Genomic DNA, 12,129 nt, shown 5'->3' with positions numbered 1-12,129 from the left:
TGGCGACCTCATTCAATACACACCTGCACTGATACCATCTCATCGGCCTTTGCCCGACTGTCGCAAGTCCTGTCGGCATTGGCGTTGAGCATCCGCTGTTCGGGTTCCCGTACCACCCTTCTCACATCGAATCACCGTCAGCTACCCTTCTGCGTCGGTTACGTGGCTCGCCTTCTTACTGTAGCAACAATCAGATCATGTGCACAACATCCTCTTCCCCTCGGACGAGGTTTACTCAACCCTCGCATAGCCGTCTTCCATGCCCAACCTAGACTTCATCCTGGACTGCACTAGCACGCCCGCCTATCTTCAGCGCGAAGGGGCGGGTTAATCCCAGGGATGACAATGCAAGATTGTCCAGACTGTTTACATACAGAATGATTGTGCTGCGAAGTCTCTACTGATGTGTATATCTCACTAACTACTACTTGGTCGCAAGGTCTGGAATTTCGACCTTGCCTTGTGCCGTTGCGGCGACGCCGGATGTCACCAGTCCAACGTACGGCATCAGGTGGTAGGAAAGCGTGATGTTTGCGTCGTGAATGTTTCTGTGGTGATGTCAGATATGGGTCAACAAATTGGAGGGGCCAGCCAGGGGAGAATGACGGCGCCGAGCTCGGCGGGTCTGTGCAGCGGTGCGCCCGCAGCAGGGTGGCGTCGAGCAGCAGGACACCGAACAGCGCCCTACACCCACGTCCAACGCCAAAGCACGACTCACTTGAACGAGCGTGACGGGTTACGCCACGCGTACTTATTCTTGACGTTGTCCATGCGAATCCTGGGCCGCGGGCTGCGGTTCTTGCGCGCCTCGGCGTCGCCGGTCGTGCGGAAGTCCTTGATGTCGCTGCGCGTGATGATGCGGTCCCAGAGGACGACTTCGTGCGTGTCGCCACTCACGTCGTCGGCGTATGCGGCGGTGAGGTACAGAAAGAGCTGTTTGGTGTTGTAGCTGTTGAGGAGGGGCGTGACGTCAGCGCGCACGTCGAAGCGCAGGCTCGCGAGCTCTTCGGGCGCCGCGCCCCAGCGGTTGACGCGTCCGCGGCGGCTGCGTGTCAGCGAACACGTTGGTGTAGTGCGGCGGCAGAGCGGAAATGCGGCGGAAAGGAGGAGACGAGAACAACGTAGAATAGAGACAGAAGGAAGAAAGACAGGAAGACACAAGAACGGAGTGAAGGTCGGGAGGTAAGTCGACCATGGCACGGCTCACGCAGCAACTCACACGATCAGGTCGTTGACGCTCACGGTGCCCGGCTCGACAGCGGGGAGAGTGAAGAAGCTCGCGAGGCTGATCAGACCGAGGAGGACCATGACGAAGGTCGTCGAGATCGAGCCATAGTGGTTTAGGCGCTGGAGGGTCGAGTACATCGCAAGGGAGGGGGGCCGGAGTCGGCCTGATTAGAAAGAGGGTGGCGGCCGCAGCGCGCAGAGGCTTTAGATGTGGTTTGGACGGCGAAACAGCGGGCGGCGCGGCGGTGACACACGATGATCGAGAATCGATGACACGGCACTTGCGGCACTTGGCGGAGCTGACGGGCGTGGTGGAGGCGTGCAAGCGTGGGCGCGTGGAGGCGGAGGAAGTGCGGGCCACGTGTCCGGGATCAAAGCTGCCAGCATATTCCAGATTACCTCGGATTACCTCAGAGCCATTAATGATGCGGTGGCGGTTACAAGTTTATGAGACCGGGGAGCACCGCCAGGGGGGCCAGGAGCCAGGGTTCCACGTCGACGGAGCGGCAGAGGTGGCAGTCGCGTCGCGCCTGGTGCCCTCCGAGGCGCCACGCTGGCAGCACAGACGCCGTCTCCTCATATACTCGCCAACTCCACCCCGAACTCTTTTTCTTTCCTCCATTACTCTACTCTCTTTTCCATCCACCCCCACACTCCTTGCCACCATGGCATACCCACGCGCAAGCATCAGGCCGCGCGCACACAAGCGCAAGGCCGCCTCATCATCCCTCATGTCTAAAATCACCCTCTGCGCTATGGTTCTCCTCGCCGTCATCTGCTTCCTTCCCGCCGGCAACATGGTCCGCGCACAAGAGAAGCCCGAGATCAAGGGACACGTCATTGGCATCGACCTCGGAACTACCTACTCGTGTGTTGCTGTTCAGAAGAACGGCCGTGTTGAGATCATCGCCAACTCCTTGGTACGTACCCCGCCTTCCCCCCCCCCCTTCCTCTCTACGGACACCGCTAACAAGCAGGGAAACCGTATCACGCCATCTTGGGTTGCGTTTACCGACGAGGAGCGTCTTATCGGTGAGGCCGCCAAGAACCAGGCGCCACAAAACCCGGAGAACACAATCTTCGATGCCAAGCGTATGGTCGGTCGCGAGTTCAAGGACAAGGACGTCCAGCGTGACGTAAAGCACTGGCCGTTCAAGGTTGTGAACAAGGGCGGTAAGCCCATGGTCCAGGTCGACAACAAGGGCACCCTCAAGGACTTCACCCCCGAAGAGATCTCGGCCATGATCCTTACTCGCATGAAGGAGACCGCGGAGGCGTACCTCGGCGAGAAGGTCACCCACGCCGTTGTCACCGTTCCAGCCTGTGAGTGTTTTTTTTTTTTTCAAATGCACAGAGATGAATAGTGGCTGACGATACTAGACTTCGACGACGCCCAGCGCCGCGCCACCAAGGACGCCGCCGCGATCGCTGGCCTCGAGGTCCTCCGTCTTGTCAACGAGCCCACCGCCGCCGCCATCGCCTACGGTCTTGACCGCTCCGGCAAGTCTGAGTCACAGATCATCGTCTACGATCTTGGTGGTGGTACCTTCGACGTCTCCCTTCTTTCGATCGAGGACGGTGTCTTCGAAGTCCTCGCCACTGCCGGTGACACACACCTTGGTGGTGAGGACTTTGACAACCGCGTCATCGAATACTTTGTCAAGGAGTACAAGCGCAAGAACGACGTCGACCTTTCTAAGAACAAGAAGGCTATGGGCAAGCTCCGCCGCGAGGTTGAGAAGGCCAAGCGCACTCTCTCCAGCCAGATGTCGACCAAGATCGAGATCGAGTCCATCGAGGGCGGCAACGACTTCTCCGAGACGCTCACGCGCGCCAAGTTTGAGGAGCTCAACATGGATCTTTTCCGCAGGACGATGAAGCCTGTCGAGCAGGTTCTCAAGGACGCTGGCGTTAAGAAGGAGGACGTTGACGATGTCGTCCTCGTTGGTGGCTCAACCCGTATCCCCAAGGTCCAGCAGCTTCTCAAGGACTACTTCAACGGCAAGGAGCCCTCGAAGGGCATCAACCCCGACGAGGCCGTCGCCTACGGCGCCGCTGTCCAGGGTGCTATCATGTCGGGCGCCGACGGTGCCAGCGACCTCCTCCTCATCGACGTCTGCCCCCTCACTCTCGGTATTGAGACTACTGGCGGTGTCATGACCAAGCTCATCGGCCGTAACTCGGTTGTTCCTACCAAGAAGTCGCAGATCTTCTCGACTGCGGTCGACAACCAGCCCACCGTCCGCATCCAGGTGTACGAGGGCGAGCGCTCGATGACCAAGGACAACAACCTCCTCGGCGAGTTTGACCTGACCAAGATTCCCCCCGCGCCCCGTGGTGTTCCTCAGATTGAGGTCACCTTTGAGATCGACGCCAACGGTATCCTCAAGGTCTCGGCCGCCGACAAGGGCACGGGCAACGCCCAGTCCATCACCATTACCAACGACAAGCGCCGTCTCTCTCCAGAGGACATTGAGCGCATGGTCGCCGAGGCGGAGGAGTACGCCGACGAGGACGCCGCTTTCAAGAAGCGCATCGAGGCCAAGAACGCTCTCGAGAACTTTGTCTACACCCTCCGTGGCCAGATCAAGGACAAGGAGGGTCTTGGTGGCAAGCTCGACAAGTCGGACAAGGAGGAGCTTGAGACCGCCATCAAGGAGAAGGAGGACTGGATCAGCGAGCACCAGGACGCTGAGGCTGAGGACTTTGAGGAGCAGCTTTCGGAGCTCCAGGCTGCTGTTGCGCCCATCACTTCCAAGCTCTACAAGGGCGGCGAGTCGGGTGGCGCGTACGACGACGAGGAGTCCTCGTACGGGCACCACGACGAGCTCTAAACAGGGCTCCATAGCATTGCATAATGTGTCATAGTTGCATGGCGGCGATCAGTTCATGCATAGTGTTTCGGAAGCGTGATCTCCTACATGTTGTGAAGAGTAATTTCTGAGCGTGAGTGAGCGCGTCATGTAGTCACGCAGGTGATGTTGTGGAACGGAACATCCGTCGTTTACCGATTACCGAGCCAAGTGTGTGCAGTCATGGACATGTGCTTGCGATCTCATCTTGGCACATGCATCCGACGCAAGCAAACAATCGATGGATACGATGGATGGATTGTTTGTGTCATGGTCATTGCTGCGAGACGGATGGACGGGAGGCGCGTGCCGACCTGCTTGGGTCATAGCTTTTATAATAATGCATGTAATGACGGTAATACGGTTAGAAGCTTTGTTGATCAGGAAATAATTAGGTTCCGTGGTTGATTTGTGCAATGAACCACGCGAGGTGGCTGATATATTCCAGGGCTAAAAGCCAGGCGCGTCAACAAGGGCCGCGCAGGGGAGCGTGCGTACGGTGGAGCAAGCGGGGGGGGGGGGGGGGGGCGAGACAGTGGGCTGGCTGGGGTGGCTTCCTCGCTCACCCTGGCTCCATCCTCCAAGCACACTCCATCCATCCCATCATCCTCTGTTCATCTCCATCTCCATCCAGTCTCTCCTCCTCTTCATCTCCTTCTCCACTCTTTCTCTCTTCTCTCTTCTCTCCGGCCCCATTCTCTCCCCCCTCCCACCCATCTCCCTCCTCACCGTGCTTCAGCTGCACGCCGCCCGCCGCAGCGGCACTGCGACACCCATCTCCTGCACTCGTAAAGGGCTATGTCGCAGGCGGCCACCCGCTCCCTCCTCCCTCATGACCCACCCAGGTTCCTCCAGCCCTCAGCCATGCCGCGTCCCCCACCTTCTCCGGCTCTCCGCGTAAGCCGCGTCCCCGACAAGAACAACGACGCCAAGGTCCGCACAGTCCTCGGCCGCGTCAATGTCAACGCGAACGCCGCGACCGCGTCCGCTTCCGCCGCGCTGCAGAAGCGCGTCGCGCGCCCCAGCCCCAACGGCACCACCGTCCTCAAGAACAAGCAAGCGTTGCGGCCTGCGGTCGACGCGGACGTGTTTGGCGATGTCAAGCCGCTGCTAGGGAAACGCGGGCGCGCCGATGCGCCAACCCAGTCCGTCAAACGGACGCGCCCAGACGCAGCCGCCATGAAAGGACTGGAAAAGGAGCAGGAAGCATGGGTTGCCAAATGGCAGCAGGCGTTCCCCAACCTCACCTTCCACTTTGAACTCGGTACGGAGGAAGGTCTGGGGCGTAAGATGCGGCCGCGCGTGCTCAAGCTTGGAGCAGTAAGCCATGCCCGACGAGAATAAAGCTGATGCCAGCGCGTCGACCAGTTCTTCTCGCGTAGAATCACTCATCTCATCGTCAAGAGCGAACAGTCACCACAGAAGCCGCGCGTGGCGGCGATGAAGCGAGGACAGTCGGATAACCCCTTCCTCCAGGCAAGTCCGACTGACCTCCGCTCCAAGGCAGAGGAGTATGGCATCAAGGTCTGGACGGTCAAGAGTGCGTTCATCGTGCATTGCGAGCGTCAGCTGATTCGCAGAGCTCTTGGAGATGATCGACCGCCTCGACCCAGTCAACGTCGTCCAGCGCGAAAGCCTATCTCATATGCTCGCGGACGAAAAGCTGCATGGCACGCGCGAGCGCGACGAGTCAGCGCCACGGCCCGACCACTACTACTTCCGGCCAGGGAGCAAGTATGTGCTCATTGAAGACGCAACAGGAAAGCACCGCACCATCATGGTCAAGGAATACTCGGCCAAAGAGCAGGACTGGCCGGTATTGCACGACCAGTTCCTCCGACTAACCACCTCGTGCGCCCTTCCCCGGTCAATTAAGAGTGTCGACCACCTGCACCGCGATCTTCGCGCGCGTGCAATGGCGCTGTATGTCAACCACGAACCATACAATGGGGAAGAGCCACCCACGCGCTCCCTCAAGCGGTCTGCCTCTGATCGCCAGTTCACCGTCCCAGCGCTCCCCGAGCCTGACCAGCTGCCATACTGCAAGGCATCGGGCAATAGCGTCGTTCTCACATCCAACATTGCCTCGACGTCCACCAATCCTCAGCACCCCACTCCTGGCGGAGTGCTCGCTCAGCCTCAGAACGGCGGACGCCGCGGTGCCATGCAAGTTTCGAAGCGTGTCGAGGTTCTCAAGCGTAACCTCCCTGCTGCCCGCGGCGGCGCCGTTAAACGATCAGACGCGGCCGCGCGTCAATCTCTTTTGGGGCGGCGCAAGTCGGCCGCGGACCTGCCGCCTTCCTTCTCCTCCAAGCAGTTCCTATCGCAGGCCGAGGTCGTCAAGATGCTCCAAGGCATCCGCAAGCCCACCAATCTCCCAAAGCCGACGTTCGAAGAGCGCCTCGCCAACCGCGAACTCGTAGACGCCGGCCAGAAGCGCAAGGAGCAGGACACAGCGAGCGGATACTGCGAAAACTGCCGTATCAGATACACCGACCTCTCAGTCCACATGGCGTCGCGCAAGCATCGACGCTTTGCGCTCAACGAAGCCAATTTCGCCGAACTAGACAAGATGCTCCACTGCCTCCAGCGCCCGCCAAACCCGATGATCTGCGTGCCCTCGCGCGTCTGCCGCCCCTGTACAGAGCGGCACACACAGGCTGACGAGTGCAGCCGTTGCATGGACGACACGGAGCTCTCCGAGGATGGGTCATCGGAGAGTGACTTCTCCATCCGCGACGGCATGATACACTGGTATCCCTCGCCGTGGGTGGGGTTGTCAAAACAAGTTGGGGATGACGCGACGGCCGAGTGCGAGAGCGAGGGCGAGGAAGATTCGCACAGCGCCGCCACCTGCACACAGCACGAGCACTCCTCCCAGGGATGGGTGGAGGAAGAGGATGTCGAGATGACCGAGGGCGAAGGCGAGGATGGAGGTGAAGACGATGTGCGCGGTCCCACTACTTCATCACAGTTGGTACGCGAGGAAGATGACGAGAGTACCGTGAGCGAATTCAACGGCGAGGGCGCAGAGGTCGTCGGCCACTAGACGGAGCCCTTACAGATGGGGCCCATTTCATTGTGCGCCGCCCCAGGCATGTTGGTCTTCTTGTTAGCATATGCATTGTTAATTTACTCAATAGTGGAGCGGCCGGGCGCAACGAGTGCACGTATTGTATGATGCCAATGACGACCTTCACCAAGAGGGCCTTCGGAAACTGTTACACCTGCCACACCCTCCCACGTCACCTGTGCACGTATATGCATCCCTTGGCCCTATCTACTTCTCGACTCGCACAACGATCCCGCGCCCCAACCTAACCATCTCGGCCACAACCGCCTCCTTATTCAGCGTCACGAGTGCGGCCTCACCATCCGCCGGCGCCCCGTTGAATCCGAGGAACGGCCTAAACGCGCGTGGCACACTGCGCGCCGGGTTCCATAGCAGCCCGACCGCCCGTCCGCCATGCACGTCGTGGAAGACGCGCACCGCGTCGCCGTACGCCCGCTGGATGTCCGCGACGAGGAGCGCGGCAGGGTCGAAGTCGAGCCGGAGCGGGCGCTGGCTCAGATTGCGCAGGGCGCCCGCCCACAGCCCCTCGTCCGGGACGAGGGCCTCGCCCGAGCGCGGGCCTGGTGCGAGGGAGAGCACGGCGTCGTAGTGCTCGAGCGGCGTAGCGAAGAGGGAGGGCACGAAGTCGCCGGCGGCGGAGGCAGAGGCGACTAGACTCAGCGTCGCGTGTGCGAGCGACGCGACGCGGGCCGCGATCAGCGGCCCCACCCGTCCCGTCCAGCGCGTGCCCGTCACATCGGACTCGGTCACGAGCGCCCACGCCACGTGCGCGTCCTTGTCGGCGCTGCGCGCCTTGTGGAAGGCCGCGAGGGCGTCCGCGCGCAGCGCGGCGTCAAAGCGCGGACGGCCGGACGCGCTCGCTGCGTCCCGCGTCACAGCTTGCAGGGGGACGAAGGCGGGGGCGTGCCGCCAGTCCCAGGCGGCGAGGAAGGCGAGGGTACGGAGGAAGCCGGCGGTGGCGGAGGCCGGGGGCGCGAGCGTCCCCGGGTCGAGGTAGGTGCGGGCGACGAGGAGCTCCAGGGCCTCAGGGCGCACGTCGGCGGACGTGAGCATGTGCGCGGCCGCCCAGCGCTTGAGGAGGCGCGTAGCGGTCGAGAAGGACGGGAAGCGGTGGTGCAGCGGCGCGAGCGAGGCGTGGTGCGTCGGCGCGTGCTGGAACCGCGCGGTCCATTTCGCGAGAGCCGGAACGACTAGGCGCCGCGGGGGCCGTGGCACCTGGTCTGGAAGGCCGGGGGGAGGGGGGTCCAGTGCCCACTGGAGGAGGACGGCTTCGCGATCGTGGTGGATCCGCACGCGGAATGTCACGCCTTGAGGCATCAGCACCTCGAGCGAGGCCTGGTCCTCGATGTCGCTCGCGTCGGCGTCAAGCGCGATTGATACCTTGCCTCCACGCAGGCGGCTTTCTGCCACGCGCGCGAGCTTCTCGAACATCGCGAGCTTGAGCTTCTGAATCGCGGCCAGGTCGTCAGGCCACCGTGGAGACGACTCGAACTGCAAGGTCACCTCGGCGACGGGAACATAGCCGAGACACTCGGGGGCGGCGGCGGCACGGCTTGCGTCAATGGGGTGTGGCACGAAGGTTGACGAGTAGCGGAGTAGGTCAGAGGCTGGCGCCACATGCAGCACCGCGAGAGGCAGCTCCGAATCGACCGACTTGAGGAGGTTGTAGAGCGCGTCGTATCCCTCCATCATGGGGCGGAAGCCGAGCGTCTCGCACCTCTCGGTGTTGACCGCGTCGCGCACGCTCTCGGGCACCTGAATGACAGACAGCCATTCCTCGGATGTCGAGATAGGTGTGGTTGACGCGCCAAGATGAAGCTCGAGCAGCCACTGAACAGCGCGGAAGGGGATGAGAGCATAGTCCTCCGGACGCGCGATGGACCAAACGACCGACTCGGCGATCGCACCGTTCTTGAAACGGCGCAACTCAGCGCGCTTGCCCCACAGCTCGCGGAAAGCAGCGCACTCGTCCTCCTTGTCAGAGGCGGGACCCATCTCAAGGTTGCGTGCGGCATGCTCGCTGTTGAGGAGAAGCCCGACGGCAAAGGTGGTTGGCGAGAGGACACGGGTATGGACTAGCCGTGCGCGGTCAGTCAAGCCGCGGCGAATAAGTGCGGCGGCGTGGCGCGCGATGCGGTCGATAGCAACCGGATCTTCGGCAGTCTGGACGGCAATGGAGTCGAGCTTGGCCTCAAACGCGTCAACAATCATGTACTCGTCGAAGGATGCGGGGCCGAGAGTCTGCGAGTTGAGGAAAACATCCGCGAAGTGATCGCCTGTCGAATCCTCGAGCATCGCTAGCGTCTCGCGGGCATAGTGGCGCAACAGCTGCACATCACCCTTCTCCCATCCAGCGAAAACGTTGACCGTGCCCGTTGGGTCGACGAGGATGTCGCTGAAGGCGTTGATAAACTCTGGTCGGGGCACGGCCTGTTCGCCGGCAATGAACACGGGCGTCGCGGCAAAGTCGGTGTTGGCGAGCAACTCCCACACGGCGCGCAGCGCGCCCCACGCGCCAAGCCCCTTGCCGAGGCCGCGTGCGCGCTTGGTCGTGGCGCGAGAGCCCTTGCCTCCGATGTCGGCGCCTTCCACGGCCCAGGTGAGGAGCATGGCAGCAAACCATCCACTAGCACCACGGGCGCGGGCGACGCCGCGGCGAGTTGTCCAAACTCGCCACAAGGCGAGGAACTTGTCAACCGTGCGCTCGCCGCTCATCTTCTGGCTCAATTGGTGAAGGTTGAGAAGGTGGGGCTTCTGGAGCGAGTCGAGGAGGATCGCCGTGCTGCAGACCGGGGTTGGACCGGCGTCTTCGCCCCTCACGAGCGACTTGCTTGGGTAGAGCGTCGCGAGCGGGAACGTGCTGGCCGGGACGGACGCATGAATGCGCACCTCGAGTGCTTGCTTCAGGCCCTGCGGCTTTCCAGCCTCGAGAACGACGATTGGGCGCTGCGCGTCAAGGTTCTCCCAGCGGACAGTGACGCCGGAGAGCGGCCCCTTGGCCTTTTTGATACCTGCGGCGATGACAGCTAGGTAGTGCGCGCGCTTGTGGAAGTAGCGATAGCCGATGCGGTCCTTTGCCGAAAACATGTCCTGCTGTCAGATTTTTCAGCTTCGCAGCTCACCTGTGGCATCGTGACAACAATGTCGATGTTGCCTGCACGTCCCTTGCCCGTCTTGTACCCGCCGCAGACGGCCCACGAGCCGCCGACGACAACCTCGGCGGGCGCAGTGAACCCGAGCGTCCACTTTGGCTCACCCTTGAGGGGCGAGAGCTCGGAGGGGCCGGGGAAGGGGATGGCGCCCTTGCCGAGGCGCGCCTCGGCCTTGCGCGGCGACACGGCGGGGAGCGCGGGGAGGGCGTGGATAAGGTCGTGGACGGCGCCGAGAAGAGTCCTGAGGCTGGCGGCAGGAACGGGCGAGAGCAGCGTCGAGGAAAGCAGCGATTCGAGCTGGAGCGCGAACGTAGTGCCGCCTGTGGATTGGGCGGCGCGCAGCTCGTCAAGCTCAGCCAGCGTCGGGGGCTTGTAGAGCCCGCGAGAGCGCGATGGGCCCGCCGCCGGCGCCTCCTTCTCGTCATGGCCGTTATCTTCGCCGTCGAACTCTTCCACGTCGTCATCTTCTCCGTCAAACACCTCCGCACCTTCCTCATCCATCTCCTCGTCCTCTTCCCCGTCGCTGTCAGACTGCGGGTCGATCATGGGGTCGACGAGGGTCGGCGCAGCGGAGTACGCCTCCTCCTCGTCCTCCGTGTCCACTGGCGATGCCTTGCGCTGGCGTCAGCTATATCACTTGCACAACTCACCTTCTTGTGCGCGGGCGCCTGGCCGAGACTCTTTCGCTTGACCATGATAGTGGATGTTGATGAACCAACGCGGTGGAGGCCAGTTGAGCCATCTTGAAATTTCGCCTGTGTGGCCCCGCAAATTCACGCCTGGCCCAACCTCCACTCCGTCCGTCCGTCCCGACTTTGCACCATCAACCATGGCCAAGCCTGCATCAGAACTAGCACCAGCAGCATCACCAGCACCGGCAATCGCGGAGATGGACGACGCTGCGCCGCCCGCGCCGTACCGTCCCAACCCGAAGGTGGCGGTGGTTGTCGCTGGGGCTGCGGTACGTCCTTCCCCCTTCCCCCTAGCTAACCTCAGCTCGCAGTCACAGTCGGCCTGACGATCCTGGTGATCCCATATGTGCGGCAGGCGGCGAAAATCCAGGCGGCCGAGGCGGCCGAGCACGCACTGAAAGCGTCGGCGCGAGCGACGCGCGCCGAAGCGGGCGAGGTCGAGGCGCCGCTCACGTTCCGCGAGAAGCTGGACGCGCTGAAAAACGCCAAGACCGAGGAAATGGAAGACGAGGGCAGCGAAGCCGAGCCCGCCGAGCCCGTCGAGCCCGTCTCGCCGTGGCTGGGCTTCCAGGCGCTCGGGATCGCGACGGCTATCGTGGGCGCGTCTGCCGGCTTGGGGGTGTGGGGCGCGGCCAAGCTTCTAGGCGTGAACAGCGTGAGTGCTGAGCCTGGCCTGGGCCTGGCCTGGTATGCGACGGCGCTGACGACAGATGGAGGAGTTCGCGGCGCGCATGCGCGGATCGCTCGAGGAGACGTATCCCGAGCTCATCCAGCAGGTGCGGCGGGAGGGGGACGAAGCGCCGGTCGACGCGCCCGACCTGCTTACGCGGCACGGTGAGTTCAACGAGCCCAAGTTCGACGACTGGATCCGGGGGATCGAGGCCGAGGAAGCGGCGGCGGCAGCGGCGGACAAAGCTAGCAAGGCCGGTGCGGATGCCTCAAGTGCGGCGAACTACGGCGCAGTCCCGGTACAGGACAGTCGCGTGCTTGCCGAGCTGGCGGCGCAGCGTGCGCGAGCGCGGCAAGAGACGAGCGACGTGCGTCTAGTCTAGATCCGCCCCGGGTCATGTGCATACCACACCCCACTGCATTCCGCTGCACCAAGCCCGAAATTCGATAATCTCGGGAGATGG

The 12,129-nt window shown here is 62.4% G+C and overlaps 5 protein-coding genes across 5 annotated transcripts; 3 read left to right on the top strand and 2 right to left on the bottom strand.

Annotated features, from left to right (window-relative positions):
- Window positions 1–424: 424 nt before the first annotated feature.
- On the bottom strand, window positions 425–1,365 carry COLE_03862 (uncharacterized protein; the record flags this gene model as incomplete). The annotated part of the gene is made up of 3 exons (XM_018422884.2): window positions 425–548; window positions 719–1,045; window positions 1,220–1,365. The coding sequence occupies 3 exons, from the start codon at window positions 1,363–1,365 to the stop codon at window positions 425–427; spliced, it is 597 nt and encodes a 198-aa protein (XP_018279740.1).
- Window positions 1,366–1,892: 527 nt separating this feature from the next.
- Window positions 1,893–4,061, top strand: COLE_03861 (uncharacterized protein; the record flags this gene model as incomplete). Its single annotated transcript, XM_018421309.2, has 3 exons — window positions 1,893–2,147; window positions 2,205–2,550; window positions 2,608–4,061. 3 exons carry the CDS (start codon window positions 1,893–1,895, stop codon window positions 4,059–4,061), a joined length of 2,055 nt encoding a protein of 684 aa, XP_018279739.1.
- Window positions 4,062–5,258: 1,197 nt separating this feature from the next.
- Window positions 5,259–7,128, top strand: COLE_03860 (uncharacterized protein; the record flags this gene model as incomplete). The annotated part of the gene is made up of 3 exons (XM_018420321.1): window positions 5,259–5,399; window positions 5,436–5,619; window positions 5,660–7,128. The coding sequence occupies 3 exons, from the start codon at window positions 5,259–5,261 to the stop codon at window positions 7,126–7,128; spliced, it is 1,794 nt and encodes a 597-aa protein (XP_018279738.1).
- A 231-nt stretch (window positions 7,129–7,359) lies between these two features.
- On the bottom strand, window positions 7,360–10,999 carry COLE_03859 (uncharacterized protein; the record flags this gene model as incomplete). The annotated part of the gene is made up of 3 exons (XM_018420790.2): window positions 7,360–10,242; window positions 10,275–10,922; window positions 10,955–10,999. The coding sequence occupies 3 exons, from the start codon at window positions 10,997–10,999 to the stop codon at window positions 7,360–7,362; spliced, it is 3,576 nt and encodes a 1,191-aa protein (XP_018279737.1).
- Window positions 11,000–11,133: 134 nt separating this feature from the next.
- COLE_03858 (uncharacterized protein) lies at window positions 11,134–12,048 on the top strand (the record flags this gene model as incomplete). The annotated part of the gene is made up of 3 exons (XM_018426598.2): window positions 11,134–11,265; window positions 11,301–11,651; window positions 11,707–12,048. 3 exons carry the CDS (start codon window positions 11,134–11,136, stop codon window positions 12,046–12,048), a joined length of 825 nt encoding a protein of 274 aa, XP_018279736.1.
- Window positions 12,049–12,129: the final 81 nt, after the last annotated feature.

Source organism: Cutaneotrichosporon oleaginosum (assembly GCF_008065305.1).
Source record: "Cutaneotrichosporon oleaginosum strain ATCC 20508 chromosome Unknown ATCC20508_contig03, whole genome shotgun sequence".
NCBI lineage: Eukaryota > Fungi > Basidiomycota > Tremellomycetes > Trichosporonales > Trichosporonaceae > Cutaneotrichosporon > Cutaneotrichosporon oleaginosum.
The sequence above is the reverse complement of the archived record's forward strand: the minus strand, read 5'-3'. Positions and strand labels throughout refer to the sequence as shown.